General features: G+C 42.8%; 1 protein-coding gene across 2 annotated transcripts in view; it reads left to right on the top strand.

Annotated features, from left to right (window-relative positions):
* SIM2 (SIM bHLH transcription factor 2) overlaps window positions 1–17949 on the top strand; it is a 53556-nt gene that overhangs the window by 1129 nt on the left and 34478 nt on the right. For both annotated transcript variants that reach the window (XM_042810465.1, XM_042810464.1), the window contains exons 2-4: window positions 5380–5462; window positions 7556–7645; window positions 13177–13285. In XM_042810465.1, coding sequence (XP_042666399.1) covers window positions 5380–5462; window positions 7556–7645; window positions 13177–13285 — 282 coding nt within the window. The remainder of the gene's footprint in view (window positions 1–5379; window positions 5463–7555; window positions 7646–13176; window positions 13286–17949) is intronic.

The following is a 17949-nucleotide window of genomic DNA, read 5'->3' on the forward strand; positions in this document are numbered from 1 at the left end:
AAAAACCAAACAAAAAAAAAAAAAAACAACACAACCCCCCCCCCCCCCTACCGGCTATCGACGCTCTTCCCCCCCCCCCGCCTGCGGGGGGGGGGGAAGTATACTATCAACCCGTCAAGCTCTTACCGTTCTGCCCATCGAATTCAGTAATTTCGAGAGCGTGCACTGGCAGCGCTGCAGTTTAGAGCCTTTGTCCCGTGCGGGGACTTTTCCCCTTAAAAAAGCATCGCCGTCATTTCGGGGCAGGGAGCGTGTCCGGAACACTCCGGGTTAGGCGGGCAGGGAGCAGCGCAGGAGCTGCTGCTCCTCGAGAGCAATGGGCAGAAGCCGGGAGCAGGTTTATACCCGCAGCTCGACCGTGCTTGGTGTGTCTGTCCGCCTTAAACAGGCCAGGCGTGCGCTTCTGCACACTCTGCTTATTAAGTGCAACGTTTAAATGCGTAGGGTGAATTCCTGATCTTTCATCGTCTTAAGTACGGGTGGAAATACTTTTAAAACCAAAGGCTTGAATCCGGAGATGACAGAGCCGGGGGGGAAGCAGTTCCGCCGGGCTCCGAGCCGGGTGCTGAGCACTGAGAGCCCGGGGACCGCGGGGCAGAGTGGGGGCCCGGGGAGAGGAGGGGGATGGGGTGCAGCTGCGGTGCGGCTCTCGGGGCGGGCTGTGGCCGCCGGACGGGACACGGAGCGGCTCTGTCCCAGTTGCCCTTCCTGAGGCTTCCTTTCCTTCTCCAGAACGGTTTCCAGTGAGTTTTACCAGAAAGGGCTGCCAGCAGCGCACCTTAAATTCCGGCTGAGCAAAACGCGAGGAAAGAACCCCTTCGAGCACGCAGGGAGGGCGGGGTAGGCGTATATCCGGGGGAATGGGGCTTGCAATAAAGCGGCTCCCCTCCTTGGCCTTTGCTCCCCCAGGGGTCGCCCCCGAAGGGGCACGGCCGTAGTCCCCCCCCACCCCCCACCAAGGCTGCCGCCGGCATTCTGCAGCAGCCCTACGGCATCGCCCCCGAAGATCTGAGCGGGTTTTGTTTCTCCCAGACGGTCTCTTGTGGGGAGTGGGGGGGGGAAGGGGTCCGAGACCCCCACCAGCACGCGTGCTAGGCCCGGGGCAGCCAGACGTATCCGAGGTATTGTCCGGCTATAAAGCCGGCTTCCAGTTCTGTCTAGACTGGATGAGAAAGGACGGAGGGGGGGAGAGCTGTGTTTTTAAAAACCTCCACAGATGGCTTTACCTGCCCCCTTCCAGTTATTTTCTAGGCGTCCTGACGCGCAGTTTAAGCAAAATTTGGGACCCTCACCGAAGTGTCCTGGCCAAGATGGCTTCATAGTTTCTACAGGTCTGTAATGGGGCCAGCCAGGTCCCCCTGCTGCCTCTGGCCGGGTTTTCCCGAAGATGCGCGATTTTCACCGAGATCTCAAAGGAGCCGCCCGCTCGGGCTCAGGGAAGTGAGAGCGAAAGGAGTTTGACCTCACGGCTCCTTTCACCTCGACAATGAGAGCTCTAGAAAGCTCGGAGCTTCTTGAGCCCGCATCACACAATTTGCTGTGCGGTTTTACTCTGACCTTCACGTTCCTACGTTCCTGAATTATAGTCCCGGAGACAGCAACCTTACAGCCTCCCCCGTGCTCTGACTTCTGCTGCGCTCTGATTTTTTGCCAAGGCATTTCTGATTATAGGAGAAAAATATACCATGGGACTTCTATCTTGGCTGTCTGCTTATTTGTATCTAAATATGTTTCTAAAAATGAACAAATGAAAGAAAGGCACACGAGGATCCACTGAGCTTACAAGCAGTGCCTTTCTCTCCCAACCACGGCTCTGTCTTCAGTTGTGACCCCCTATCTCTCCCGGCCCCTAGGCAGTTTCCAAAACTGACGGTAGAACTCTATGACGGATATCCCAACTGAATAGAGATGCACTGCTTAAGAACTGACCAGCAATACGCTGTGCTCTGTACAACATAATCACAAGGAAGTGACTCCATAGTGGAGCCGAGACCTGTTCCTCATTCTAAGGCAGTAGAAATTATAAGGAGAAAACTGAGCTTTCGGTCTATACAAGTAGCTGGAGTATGAATCTGTGAATGTACATATTAAGGCTCGTTGCTGCTATTACGCCGAATCTTTGCGTGTGCTCGAGAGAGTTTTGTTAACGGATTAATTAATCGAATTAATTAATCCCAAGGCCGAGAATGTTCGCCTATAGCGGCACAGCTCCCGGCGGCGCGGCGGCTCTCCTTCGCACCTGGTGCTCTTAGGGCTTCCCGCTGCTCCGCGGCTGCTCCGGCGCAGGGAGGGGATCCTGGGACATCCGCTGCTGCTGGGGTACAGTTGGAGATAGGCTTGACCGGGTGTGCCGGAGGGCATTTATTGGGTTTTCTCTTTGAACCGTCGTTTCACTTTTTTCTTATTTTTAAAAAACTTTTAAACGTTTTCATTTTAAACGTTCCGCCGGTTGCGCAGATAGGAGGCTGAAACTCTTCTCGATAGAAGCCAGGCAGCCCCTCTCCTCCTTGCCTGCACTCCCCGCCTCGAGAGCCGCTCGCCCCGCCGGGGCTCCCCGATCGCTCCGACCCTGGGGACCCGTCCTCATCCCGAGAGGGGCAGCCGTCTGGTTTGGAATACGTCTCTGCGGACGTGTTTTAGGGCAAGGGTCAGTTATGTCCCCGCCTAAGCCAGAGCAGACCCTCGAGGTGAGGGTCGCTCCCTTTCGCTCTCCCCCGCCTACGCGATGCTGGAGACAAGTCCCCCAAAGGGAGGCAGAACTGCAAATCCAGGCAGTTGTGGCCGCTCCAGGTTGAAGGATGGCTATTGAATAACAGGAGGGCACCACGCGCTCCGGGGAGCCGGGAAACAGTACGGTAGACACAAAGGAAATGCTCTGAGTTAGAGGGCAATCCGATACTCGCGTAATACATCGCTAAGTAATTCTTGTAGCAGAATCCCAAACAGAAAAGCTACCGGGCTTTCACTACTGTGTGTACAAATTTATATATGTTTGAAGAGCAAAGGTGGGGATTGATCCCAAAGGTTTCCAGATCTTATTACGGTTTAACTCTCCCTCCTACCCAGAAACTGGGGAATGGCACCGAGTGAGCGCCCTAAGTAAACGGCAAGAGGTGTCAAAAGGCGATGTGAGCGTCGGGGAAACTCAACCCAGGGCTGACAGAGGACAGGGACGAGAAGTCCTGCGTATTCCTGCGCTGGGAGCTGCTCCTACGTTGGGGTTCCCATGCCAGACCTTCCCGCGCAGGGTTGCGGCTGTGGGAGCCGGCCCCGCGGCCCCGCGGCCCCGCGCACCGCATCCCTTTGTGACCGTCCAGCCCCGCAGTGCTGCCCTTCCCCCAATGGGACGGGATCCGCGACAGAGACGGGCACGGCTGTCCGAGCTAATGCGTGCCAAAATGGGGCTTTTTAAGCGTTTTCTTCGCGGACACAGGAGAACTTTCCCTGCCGCAGCCGTCACAGCGAGCTCCCGTCGCCTAAGGGAGCTTTGTTAGAACGCTCACTTTGTATCGGCAGCGCCTTTGGCCCCGATCCAGCGCAGTGAGTGAAAATGTGCGTTATTTGCTGGCGGGGCAGCGGGAGCGCCGCGGAGTATTGCATTCATATGTATTGCATCCATATGTGTACGGGACGGAGGCTGCACAGCGGCAAACCTGTAGGAAGAGGAGTTAATGCGCGGCACTCCTTCAGCCGAACGTCGGATTTATTCGTTTCGTTTCCACCTCCAAACCGATCTGCTGCTGGATTAGATGACAAAATCATTGGCTTTAAAATAAGCTTAGACGAATGTCAGCCTGATCCCCCCAAACGCGCTTACGTTTGATACGAGCTCGCGATTGTAACCCCAATTTAAAATCTCAAAGGAAAAAAAAAAAAAAAAGATCTGCGGAAGCGGAGGTTTTAGCCCGGTTTAGAAAAATAACCTCAGAACACGGCGGTGTTTGGCGGTGCGGTGCAGCCCAACCCGCACGGCTCTGAGCAACACCTCCCTACCCTCAGTGATGGACATCGAAATGAGGGCACTCCGCGCAGCGCTGGCACTTAGCGCTTCGTCCGCGCACTGCCGCCTGGTGCGGAAGACTGCGAGGTGAACCCGCGGTCCTTTGAAAGTGGAGGGTTCATTTCAGTAGGAAGAAAAATAGGGAAAATGAAAAAAGAAAAAAAGAAAAAAAGAAAAGAAAGAAACGTGATGTCGAGTGCTTGGGCGTTTAGGAATGTACTTCGAACTGCAAATTGGGTAAAGGCGGTAGAAAAGCGCCACTTTTCGTTTGCCTCTTCGAAGTATATTTCCCACGCGTGGTCAAACATTGCTTTTAATGAAGGAAAAGGAAAGAAAGGTGTCCATTCCCTACAGCCAGAACAGCATCGCCGCTGGGGTACCTCTGGGGCAGCGGGGCAGGAGAAGAGCTGTTCCCCCGGGGCTGACCTTGGCCTCGGGCACTGCCATGAGCCAGCCGGCGGTGGGCGGAGGGCTTCCGAACACCCAGGGATCCCGTTTTCTTCCCTGCCTCGGTGCTTGCCCCGCGGGTGGCGAAGCTCTGAGTCCTCCCCGTCTCCTCCCGGATGGGAGATACCTTCGTCTCTGAGGGAGGGAGAGCGGAGAGGTGCTGCCATCGCCTCCACACCGGTGCCGAGGGGGATGCGGCTTCGGGAGGGCTTCACAAACGCGTTCCAGATTGGAGAACAGGGCAGCGCCTTCCACCCGAGTGCAGCGTCCTCTCCCTTCCTGACGGAGTGCGAGTTTTCTTTCAAAGCACCTGGTTGGTATGAGGCAGCGGGAGGAAAACGCTTAGCCCGGTTTCGACGCTGTACAGCGATTTGCCCCGTTTGCAGCGAGTGAAGGTTGGCTGGACTGAACCTCCACAGCACTCATTTCACCAGTGTAGAAGGGCTCTGAGGGCATAAGACTTAAGATTCCAAAAAAGAAGCATGACATGGATGCGCCTTCACCTCCGTCTGAGCACTGCTGCCGGCAGCAGCCTGCAGCCATTCCACTGGTTCTCATGTAGGAAATGAAAACAAACAAATAAACAAACAGGCCGAGACGCCCAGAGCATCGCTCCGCTGCGGGTCTGCAGCTCTGCGCAGATCCGCGCTCCGTGAGGGGACGGGAGGAGACCGGAGGGGCTGCGGTTCTCCGCAGACTCTCTCCCTGAGATTCTCTCGCTGTGTGGCTGCCGTATCCCGGCCAAGAGGGCCGCGATGTGGCGGGCGGGGGGCAGCGGGAGTCCCCTTGGCGGCATTTCCACACGCAAAGAGCCATTTCCTTCCCTGCTTGGGGAGAGCGGGCGGGCTGCGGGGAGCTCGGGGCCTGCAGCGGGCGGGAGGGCGGCCGGACTCGTCGCCCCGCTCTAACCATCTCCTCGTTCACCTTCGCAGGTCTGGGAGACGCTTGGGGACAGCCGAGCAGGATAGGGCCCATGGATAACGTGGCCAAGGAGCTCGGATCCCACTTGCTTCAGGTAGCGGATTCATTCCTCGGGGGCGGGAGGCACATCTGGGTTCGATCTGCCGGCAGTAGCACCTGGAAGCACAGCGCTCATGTCCCGCCGATCCGCGCTGCAGTTCTTCTCAATCCTCACTGTGTGGGAGAACTTAAGAAGTCGCAGTGTGTGCCAGCCGGAGGAAAAAAATAATAATAATTACCTTTAGCTCTTTTTTTTTTTTCTTTTTTCTTTTTCTTTTTTTTTAATATGTGAACTTTAATACTGCCAGGATTATTTATTTATTTGTTTGTTTGTTTATTTATTTATTTCCCTCCCCCTGCTTTTAAAGACGTAGTAAACCGTAATCGTTTAACGGCCGGTTTTACGGCTGGAGGTTAATTTCTGGTCATAGAACCGGCGTTGTTTTCACCGTGCGCTCGGGGGGGATATAAAAAGTCAACAGGCGCTCTGTGAGGGGCTCGAACCCCTCTTCGAGGGGTGGCCGGCTCAGCCTCGGCCCCTCAAGCTCAGGGGGCGGCTGTGCTGTGCGAGGCCGTCTGGAAGTGCAGCTCCCACCTATTTCTGAATACAGGCAGCAGGTTCACAACCGTCGGTCTGCCTTTAAAACCCTTATCAAGGATAAGGATCGAGGGCAAAAGTCATCGAGGACGAAAATCGCGGCTGGTGCACTTGCTCCTCCGCCAGTTAAATAATATTTGTCAATCGCCTGTTATACTCATTTTACCGTTCACTTATTCGTGAATTACAACTGCTTTAACAGCAGCAAATTTTCTGTAGACTTTTTGAAGGGTCCTTAGACTGAAGCTTAACAAGGGATGTTTCAGCTTGTGCTTTTCTGTAGGGGAAACCTGCTGCACTGTGAGGGGAGATAGCCACAGGTCCAGTCGGGTGGATCAATTGCAGGATGACAGTGCTTAGCTGAAAAGTGATGGTCAAAGATGCAATAATTTATCTTCCACTGTAATACTGCTATGAAATTTGTGGTCTAAAAAAGGAAAAAATGCGAAAGCAAAGAGTAATCTGGTTTCAATTACATACTGTGGAGTCAGTAATCCAGAGAATAATTTGGAATATGTATTTATATATTTTTATAGGGGCAGCAGAGTAGAAGCATGAAGTTCAGGATTTTATTGCTTCCCTTCCGGTTCAATAACTTAAAATATAAATTAAAATTGGTGTCTGCTTTACCTACATGCTGCAAAAAGAACTTTATCTTTTCCAATAATGTTCACGTGTATATTGATCGAGGCTTCCAAAATTGATAGGAGATAGTAGATAGTTTTTGGCTGGGGGAATCAGATACTCTAGAAAAAAATGTCTAACTTTGTGCACAGAAGAATCGAGGGCAAGAATGAAGGCGCTCTGCATCAATAGGTCACATGTCCTAATCCTGGCCAGTTATTTTTTCTTGCACAAATGACACACAGCACAGTTAAACTTCAGTTTTTTTGCTCACATAAGTAATATTTAACATCCAGTTAATATTCCCATCAATAAGAATCTGCATAACATATTACCATTAGCTCAGATCCCCAAACTCTGGGCATATAAATTAATGAGTATAAGTGTCTTTCTTCAGTGTGAGATATTTGAATGCTGTTTTGATTACTTTTTTTTTTTTTTTTCTAAGTTAACCTAGTTACTTAGCAAACAGTCCCATGTTCAGAAATACATTAATACAAATATAGTCAAAGAAATCTTAAGCTTTGCTTATAATATCATTAAATATATTGCAAATAGTGGTAATCTGCATCTGCCAATTACAGCATAAAAAATGGCTTGCGTAGTACTAGATTTTCCCCTAAGCACCACATAGCTCAGGATTTGTGCTAAGTACTAAAATAACCAGAATCAACAGGAGAATGTTAACTCAAAGTGAGCAGTAAAGCTCTCATCTGTAGGGGGAATGAATTGGATTTCACAACGTGTGCACATGCCATAGAGTTTGTAGGAACAGCTTCAGATAAAGGTCTCTATTTCTGAACTGTGATGTTTTCTGCTCTTTAAGTTGGATAACAATCTTAATCCAAAAGACTTCAAATACTTCTTTGCCATAAATGGTTTAAACAGAATGCTTTCTTTTTAACCTATGTGTTTCTCTTCTACAGACTTTGGATGGCTTTGTTTTTGTGGTAGCCTCAGATGGCAAAATAATGTACATCTCAGAAACAGCGTCTGTACATCTTGGCTTATCTCAGGTAGGACTGATTTATTTTGCCCATCTGTTAAATGCGGATGTTGCGTTTGGAATCTAACACGAGTATCTGGCCATACATATAGAAAGTCATCATTTTTTAGGGGTATTTGAAGCTTCAACTTTGTTTTCTGATAAATGGCCCTATTTAAATATTCAGTTTTCCTATACTTACAACCACATCACGACTGTCTTTATATCCTTGTTCATTGTATTTTACTCCTCATTACCTTTAAGAAGGGTAATAAATAATACGATATTGCAAATTGCAGATATACGCAGAGCTTGAAACCCAAGCCTCTTTGCCTGTGTGGTAATGCTACACATCTGAAATGAAGTTTAGAATTCAAGGCTATATGTTTTAGATTGTGTGAGATATTGAGACTTGCTATGAAATAGAGAGGAAATCTGATGTGGAACACGAGTTTAATGGTAAACGTTCTTTAGGAAAAAAAAAAAAAAGAAAAGGGGGCAGATTTATGAGTGTTCACATGGAATTCAAGGTAGTTTTTCTTGAGTTTTTCCAGCTCAGTGGTCTTTTCAGTAAAGCGTTTTATATGGTTGTGATAGAACTCATAAAACTCAGTTTACTACTGTTCTGCACAAGAAGTATAAGGGTTTTTTATTGTTGATTTTTTTTTTTTTTTTTGTTAGAAGGATATTTCTAATTTTTTGCCTTCTTGGGTTAGACGCAAGGGCAAACAGCCTGAATTTATTGAGGAGTGCAAGTTTCCATACATTTGTGTATAAATGTGTTACACAGTTTCATTGGTAGCACCTGACCTAAAGCTTGCTGAAGTCCAATAGAAAAATTCCTAATTAATTTCACTGGGCCCCGGATGAGACTTCCAAGAAACAGAACTGTTTCTTTGGAACTGGTTGCAGCTGGAACACTTCTTAGTTTAAAATAAAATTAAGTGAAAAATTAATAGTAGAGAGAAGAAGAAGAAGAAGGAGATGAAAATGAGAGAGAGAAAGATGTTCTGTTACAGGCAAGGTATTCGGGGAACAAAGAAGGGGATGAGTATGAATACTTTATCTTGGTAGTAATAAATATTTTTGTTTGAAAAATGGTAAAGTTCTCTAGATGTGTTTACAATACTGGAATTGGAATTAGTAGCTATGAGAAAAAAAAAAAAACAGAACTCAAAAGATGGATAGAAAAAGCAAATATTTCGTCTCATATATCTAATTTCTAAATACAAAGGGAACTGTGGTCACTGTTTTTCTAATCTCCTTTACAAAAAGTAATTTTGAAGATCAGTGTTTTGCATGGATACATTTTTTTCTGCCAACTTTAAAAATGCGTCCAGGGAACATTCATATTTCAAGCAGTTTTTCAATTGAGTCTATTACAACATAGTATCTGTTGTTTCATATCATTTAATACACATTCAAATTACTTCAAATAGTACTTTGTTTTAGAATAGACTTTATTCCAAATGGCCTCATTTTCTTCTCTGAATCAGCAGCCTTATTAGAAGCTAACATGTAGAAAAGGTCCACAACGTTGCTGACTACTTAAATAGGATTGAGTCAGTACAATTGTTCCGAAGGACTGAATGTTACCATCTGCTCTTGCTGGAGTATGGTCTGTTTGATAAGTGCTAACTGATTTAGGTTTTGTCCAGATTTTGTTTGTTTGTTTGTTTGTTTGTTTGTTTAGTGGAATATCAGTTCATCGAATCTAGGAGGTCTCAATATTATCCAGTCATCTGGTGAAATTAAAGACCTGCATGTTGAGTAGATTGGTGGATCAACTTTGCCACACTCAAGGAGAAGGGACTGAAAGCATCATGAAGGCTTTAATTATCTCTAGCCCTTATGATCTTATGGTCCTCTGCACATACTGTGTTCCCCCTGTGTTTCACACATCTCTCTATAAGCCCTTCCTGCAAGAGCTGCCAAGGAAAGCTAGAGAATTCGGACATGTTTTTTGAATTCAATTTAATACTCAAAATCTCAAGTATTTCACTTTAGCCCAGTAAATTAATGGCCTCTATCCTTGAATTCGTCAGAAAACTACAGATCAGAGAGGACAGAGAGTTATGATACCTAAGGACATGCTTTGGAATCAAATCACTGAGTACTCCAGCAGTTTAACAGCACACAGCTTTTCATTTATAAATCCAAAGGACAATTATATAGACAGTGATTTTCGCTCACTTTTCTGATGTTGTTTTACCCTCTAATCTAATATATTGCTCAATGCTCTGTTTTTCAAGAGACAATTATAATACTAGGACTAAATCTAGGCTGTTCCTAAATAGTAGGATATTATTGCACTAATACTGGGATATTTCTGTACTCTTCCCTGGGCTCTAAATGAGTGCTTGTTCCTACTTCACTGGAAATCATTGGGAGTTTTGCCACCAACAGCAACAAGAATGAGATTGGTCTGTTGGAGCAAATTCTGCAGGTCTCCCTCACCAAGTCATAATCCCACTCTATATTTTCAACAAGTGCTCTCATGGAGTTCCAGCCAATACAAGCTGAGACTAGAGTGATGATGATTGTAGAAAATCTCCTAGAGTGTGTATAGAAAGACCTTTTTATTAAATAATTTGACAATTAACTATTCCACACATCAATTTCCAGTTAAAGTGCAATTTGTTTTAAAATATATATTTAAACTAAGCAAGAAGGCAATTTAAAAACATTATGCAGGATATTCTTGGATACCTACTACAGCAGCCTTTATCTTCTAGTAGATCTTGAGTTTAACTTAAGCAGAAGGAACTTGGAGCTTCTGAGTAACCCTTCACTGGCCAACATAATTAAGAGAGTTCAAAAATGTAAAAACAACATGAAGATTCACTCATTCTGCTTGCAGTGTCAGGGAATCAGAAACAGTGCTGTGGGTTTGGATTTTAATCAGCTTTTCCACTCAACTCTAACAATAAATACTGTAAATACGAATAGTTAGGATCTCTAATTTCATCTAATTTCAATTGGCCTCAGACCATCGTTGAACTGACTTGTTCTAGCTGAGATAGAGTCAATTTCTTGCCTCTTTTTTTTTTACATGGATAAAAAATAGATTCCGATTCCCCAAATACATCTTCCCTTTGCAGTCCAAGGACACAGAATGGAAAATAAAATCCTCTTAGGAAATCATTTTGAAAGTCTGGACCTTATTCCAGCCATTTTCAGGGCCCACGAGGGAGCTGAGCTTATCTTTGACTTTTGAAAGTCTTGAAATATTTAACCACAAATATCTGAACTTTTCTAGGAGTTTATTTTACTTTCATCAAATCAGTATATGAAAGGCAAAATATGTAATTATTTGCTCTAGAATCCATCTACTTAGTCCTCTGTGTTTATTATATATCGTTCCTTGGCAGGAAAAAAATGTGCAGCTGAGTTACACATAAAAAAGCTCTTAGTAGGAAACAACAACATTTGGTAGTAAGCAGGTATTTACAGATATTAAAAAGCTGCGTCAAGGAAGTTGGTTCAATAAGCCCGAGGCATGGGATTTTAGAAGGTTTATGAATTGAACCATATACTTTTTTTCCCCAGTTTTCAGTGTTTCATTGTAGGCTTTAAAATAGTATGCACATACTATGTGTAGCAGGAGACTGTGGTCAGTTTCAAGATTATGTATACATATTTTGGTTATTTGATTCTTACTTAGACCCCGTCTCTTTGCTGATGGCTTTATGTTTCCACTAGCATTTTTACAATGAATTTTGGTTTCAGCATTCTGTGTTCACCCCCTGCTGACTTTGCTGGGCTTGCAAATACCTGTATCAGAGCAGAAAATGCTCCTGTGTGCATAATGAGAAATAATAGTCATTAGTTTAACAAAGTGCTTTAGTTTTTGAATTTTAAGCATAAGCCCTGTGATGCAAATCACACTGTTGAGAGAAATGTGACTTTAGGCCCAGTCCTGTGGATCCTGTGAACAAATGTGTGCTTCTGAGAGTGGTCTTTTGGAGTAGGTAGTTACTTTCAGAAAATCAAGAGATATCCATGTGTTATACCTCTAAGAGAGTAGATACATGCCAGTGTGGATATGATTACACTCATAGTAATAGCAGAAATGGCATAAGGTCTTCTGGATGACAGCAGTTGATTTTGTCAGTCAGGTTGTTTGGTGTTGTATTTGTAAGAAAGTCTTCATATCAAAAGGTATGAAGACCTCTTCTTCCTCTTCTTTCTTTATCCATTCCTCTCTTCATCCTGCCCCTTCTTTCTTTTTATTTTCCTGTCTCTTTTTCCCTCTCTTCTCTCCTTCTTTTCTTTTTTTTTTTTTCTCTTTCTTTCTCTCTCTCTTTTTCCTCTTAATCAGTGCAATATTGCTCTGGTTAGAATATAAGGTCAGTGTTGGTGTTTTTGCTTTTGCAGGGAGGGGTTGTTGGAGAGAAGTGGGGAATAGATGGCTAGAAAAAAAGATTAGTTTGCATAGTCTTGGGAAGAGACATTCCATGAATAATGCAGAAAATGGAACTATGAGAAACATTTTCAGAAAAAGATTGCTTTGTGGGGTAGACAACTTCATTTATTCCAAAGAAAAAAGCAACTCACACATCTTAGCAAATCAGTAGGATTGGCTCAGAAGAATAGGCTAAATTACTTCACCTCTCAGCTGTCTCTGATCTTGGGGGCCCAAGGCACATCAGGCCACAGTGAACAATTGGGCAGCCTGACACTAATTTAAAACACAGGCTCAAAGTATTGGTTCACTCCTTAAATCAATTACTGCATCTATCTGGAGACTTTTGTTGGTGAGTTTTATACGTGGCAAACAGAGTTAGCAAAAAGGACGTACGGCACATGCCGCTCATTTTTTTTGTGCAACAGTTATTATGGGTACAACAGTGTGAAAGACAGAAACACATTCCTGTTCAAGCAAAGTACGAGCAAAGAGAGGGAATACAAATATTTAAGAACTCCTAGTCTATTTTCTGTGCATGTTTACTTAAGGCAGCAAAGGCTCAAGCCAGTGCCTGTGAAAATCTACGGAAGTCCAGTCTGTCTTTTGAATTCACTGGTTACTGTTCTGAGCTCTGTGTACTACTGTGCGTGGAATGTGGTGGATGATCACTGGAAAAAATAATATAGAAGAAATATGCAAGCCTGACAGTTTGGCTCTGAAGGCTCCGTTGCCACCCGAATGCAGGTGATAGCTTCTGGGAACCTGTGAAATTTTTTTGTTTTGTTTTTTGGATATCTGTCTTTCTGAGAGACATTAATACAGTTTAGAGATTTTATTCAATTTTGTAGCCAACTAGCATTTCTACAGCTGCTCTAGTTTATCACTTTATTTATCATGAGCAGCTCTTACATGTTCAGATCATCACCAGAAATTCCCAGAAATGCCCTATACCATTAGTCACTGCTAAAGAAGGAATTAATTCAGTTTAAGTGGTAAAATTCAGAATGTGGTTTTGATACATTCAATTTATGCTTTAAAAAAATGGTATGTAGTTACCTAAATGCATTATACACAGCTCACTGAAGAATGTTTTGGGGATAGGAAAGAAAAGATGGGCAGCAGCACTGCTTCATGTGTTACGTGTCTCTTCACAGGTGGAGCTTACTGGTAATAGCATTTATGAGTATATACATCCTTCCGACCACGATGAGATGACGGCTGTTCTTACTGCTCACCAGCCTCTTCATCCTCACCTCTTACAAGGTACTTGTGTGATCTGTGGTCAAACTACCATCGGAAAATTTAAAAAGGAAAGTAATAATTCTAGGCTGAGTTGTGACAAGTTCATATTTATCCGATATGAGGCTACGTGTGCAAATGGAGGATGAGTATGAACTTGAAATTGTGACCCAGGATTTTGGCTTGTGGCAGTAAAGAAAGTAAGGTATTCTACATTAAGCAATGCTTTCCGTGCTGTGGAGTCCATGCAGTTTTAAGTAGCTATTTAGTTTTTGTCCAGTGGCAATTTCCTCTCTTTTGTTTTTTCACCAGTGCTGACATTTCAGGAAAGTTGCAATTCTTTTGCTGTGCAAAGCTGCAGGGATATGGTCTCAGAGACAAAAACACACACACACACACACACAAAAAAAAAAAAAAAAAGAAAGAAAGAAAAAAGAATATGCTAGGCAACTTGGAAATAGGTGGACATTCTTAGTGTTAGAAAAGCAACTTTTAAATTTGGAATTTGGATGAAAACCCAGAGCTGATACTCTCCATGGTAGGAAGAGAAAAATTTGATTTGGTAAATTACTTACATTTAGAAGTTTTCATTTACAAAGTCATCTCTCCAGGGAAATAATATTCTCTTGCCTTGGTGTTGGGTCACTGATTCACCAAACCTGTCTACACATCCTGTTCAAGTGCTGCAGATGATTTACCCACACGTATCCATACAGCATGGTGCTAAGTTGGATAGAGTGTCAGGGAAGACAGCAGAACTTTTATTACGTGAACACCAGGATCAGACTGTCCACTCTGGCTGTGCTCAGACACCACACATAAATATTAACATAATCCTTTGTGTATTAAGTTGTTGCTTCATTGTTGTTACTAGTAAAAAATTAACAAACGTATGATCATCTTCACATCCTCGTCCTCAGTAACTTTGATGTCCCATGGGGCAATTCTTTGGGCTATAAAATATTAGAATGATTTGGCTCCAGCGTGTGCAAAGTGCTGTCATGTATAGTTCATAATTGTTTAATCAACTGAAACTCACTTCTTGCTAGTTTGTTTTTTTCTCTGAGCTTCTTAATACTGTACTCCTAAAGCATGAGGAGCTTTGGCCTTGCACCACAATTCTGTTCAAGAACAGGCAGTTTTTTTTCAATTTTGTTGCATATGCAGTTTTCGTACTTAGTGATCTCACCACAGTTTTGACTGCTGTGATTCCTTCAGTGCAGAACTGTACACATGTCATTGCAGGAAAGTTGAATGTGCCTGGGAGCACGCATAGTACTCAGAGTGCTGTAAATGACAGAATCATCACAGCTATCTTTTCTCTTCTTCCTCCATAAGCACATTCTGTAGAGTACTAGTCTTCAAAAACAAACTCTTGGATTCTTCTGATTCTACTTGTTCCTTCACCATTTCATAGTTTTCTCATTTGTCTCTCAGGGATTGTTTAATTATTACTTTTGATGTTAAAAAATGCACATTTTTTTCCTTGTTTCCTACTTTACTAATGAGCAGAGGGGATGCCTCTAGTTCAAATCCATGACTTTTAATGCAACTGTGTTGGCATCTAGAATGAGTAGTAAGTTATTTTTATACCCACTTTCTTATCAACTGCAATAGCCTCATGCTTTTGTTTTATATGTATATATTTGATGAGAGTTTTGCAGATTTAAGATCATGCCTAATGGATCTGAGTAAATTTCCATGCCACTTGCAAGCAAGCTTTCAGCTCTTCCTGTTCTCTGTTTAGTATTATGACTCTGGCTTACCAGAAGTGAGACAGCACACTCACACTGTTCCAGAAGCTTTTTGTTCAGAGCCAGTTATTGCCTGTTTATTGCTCACATTTGGTGGATGTCTTGAGGTGCTTGGTTTTGCCTGTTAGCATTTCTTCATTAAAACAATCAGGTCCCTCTTATTTTAGCTACTTACCGTCAAATTACATCTTCAACAAATTCTTCTCACTGTAAAGTGTAATTCAGTTCTGTTGTGGTTTTGTTTGAAAAACATTTTATTCACAGTTGAAACTGCTAATTTCAGTTTATTTACAACTGTTTCAGTCTGAAACTCTGCTGATGATTTGCTCCAGATATGTGCCTCATTCTCTGTAGCTTGCTCTACCCCATTCTACATAAATACTGTATGTTATTAGCATCAAGATCTCAGTTCTCAGTAGTGCTAAGGTAAATGAAAATTCACTTTGAAATGCTATATATTTGCATATGTTTTGTTTGCATAGAATTTTTTGTAGCAAAACCATAAAAACATCGGCATCTTATTTGGAATTCTAGACCTGGAAGACAAATAAAGGAGTTAAGCTGTGTTTTGGTTTCTATAGGGATTATTTTACGCAAATCTTACTTCTCTGTGTCTCTTTCCCATACAAGGCATAGGGTTGGCATACAAAAATGTGCAGAATCCATAGCTAAACCTTTCTAAAATGAACAGAGTTAGCCAACAATTATTGATAAATGTCCTCCCTCTGACTGTTGTTCCCTTTTCTGCAGTGTGTAAGTTGAATTTCTAGGCATAACTTAAAAATTGCCTTGGCCCACAGAAATCACAGCAGGTTTTGTGTGTATTTTCAGTAAATTCCTGAAACCTATTTAGTAACTGTAGGAAAGAAACATCTTCTGTTTGTATCTACTGAGATACAAATATTTAAATAAAATACAGAGTTCTATAAATAACTTAGTACATAGGAAAGCTGAGTGAAAGTAGCTTTTTCTAATAAAAGGGAAACTGACTTTTTAAAGAAGTTGTTTTTTTCTTTTTCTTTTGGTCATTCAGTTTATCTCTTTTGACCTCTTAAAGAGTGTCTGAATCATCCAGCCATGAACTTTGCTATGTTATAGATCTCTCTAATGTACGATATTATTCAGGGGTAAAATCAATGTGGCATTGCAGTCACAGCCATTCATAATACAGATTTCCATGTAACTTTATTTGCTCAGGATGTATTCTGCTAATTTTCAGATATGTATGCATAGTTTTAGTTCAGTTACTCTTTCTATAGTTGTATCTGGATGAGGTCTGTTAAGATAGAAATAAAATCACAGATGTGAACATACACTGATATTAAATAACCCAGAGTAGCTGTTTTTTCCCCTCCAGTTTTATGCTCTTTATACATTTTGATGCTTTCCCTTTATTTCTTCATTTGCTTTTAGTCTTCTTCATGGTTCTTTGTTAAACTTTTCAAACAATTCCCTCAGCCTTGTAATAAAAAAAAAAAAAGATACATTAATTTTGGAAGTATAAAGCTTCATAAATTTTATCTTTTCAATTTTATAAAACTTACACTTTGTAATGTTTCTTTTGTGTCCAGCAAGGACTGCGTTGAAGCAAAAAGTTTTCACTTTTTTAAAAGAAAGGGAAAGTTCTTGAAGAATCACATTCTTGCAGGAGCTGGACTTCATAGCAATACTGAATGCAATAACATCTGGGAAAATGGAAATCAGTAAACTGACTGTTGTATCAGCTCTATTCAAATAAGTCCAGCGTGCTATGGACATAAGGCAAGTTAGGTAAGGAAAGCTTTTGGGCCAAGAAACTGTAAGGAAGCAGCTAAGAAGCAGAGGACAAGAAGCTCAGTGTGATCTTCTGTAGTGTTGCTGTGGCAGAAAGGGTGCTGTAAAATCCATATGCATATAAACAGGGGAGTATTGAACAGGAGTAGAGAGGGTGAAAGGGTGACTGACTGCATTCTTTGTATGGTGTGTGTGAAGTGGACACTGGATTCTTCTGTACAAATCAGTTGTCCACTTAAAAAAAAAAAAAAAAAAAAAAAAAAAAAAGACAAATTGGAGAAAGTACAGAAGGGAACCACAAAAATGATTCAAGGACTAGAAAGGTTTCTAATGAGGGATGAAAGAACACCATCTGTTTGGTTTATCAAAAAAGAGAATGGGAGGTGACTTGATTATGGTGTATGAGTACTTCCAAGAGAAGAAAGTGCTGGGAAGTAAATAATTGTTCTTAAAGGAAAAAAAAAAAAAAAAGCATATCAAGGATCAATGCCTGTGAACAGAAGCCACAAAAGCTCAAATTAGAATAATGCATACATTTATAACTAGGGGTTTAAGTAATCACGGGAATAAAGTAGTGAGGGAAGCAATGGTTGATGTCTTCAGATCAAGGGCATACGCATTTTATAAAAGATACATTTTAGGCAAACAGAAATGACTGAGCTCAGCACAGGAGTAAGTGACTGAAGTGTAATTACCGCAGTGTACAAGTTAGAACTATGATCTAATGCTCCTCTCTGGCCTTTAAAGTCTCAAAGCTATGACTCAATGAAAACCATAAGCCCCATGATCTATGGAGGCTTTGGAGAATCTCAGCTTTAAGTTACAAAGTCTTTAAGCTACCTTCTGACTTGCATGACAAGCACTGAAAATGTAAAGCAATGTGGACTGATCCCTTGCTGTGAAAGAAGCCAACAGCTGGACTGTCTTTCTGAGAGTGGCTGGGTTGGGGAAAAATGTTCTCTCACACATACACGTTAAATGTATGGAAAGCCTCAGTGAATCATCTCACATGAATCTTTAGGCTAGTTTTGCACTTGTAAGAAAATAAATCCATTATATTCAACTGGGGTGAATTAGAAAAAAAAAAAAGAAATGGGAAAAGAAAGGAAAAAAGGAAAAAAAAGGAAGGGAAGGGAAGGGAAGGGAAGGGAAGGGAAGGGA

Source organism: Centrocercus urophasianus, unplaced genomic scaffold, assembly GCF_019232065.1.
Source record: "Centrocercus urophasianus isolate 14NV4802_14NV808 unplaced genomic scaffold, USGS_Curo_1.0 seq_12, whole genome shotgun sequence".
Taxonomy (NCBI): Eukaryota; Metazoa; Chordata; class Aves; order Galliformes; family Phasianidae; genus Centrocercus; species Centrocercus urophasianus.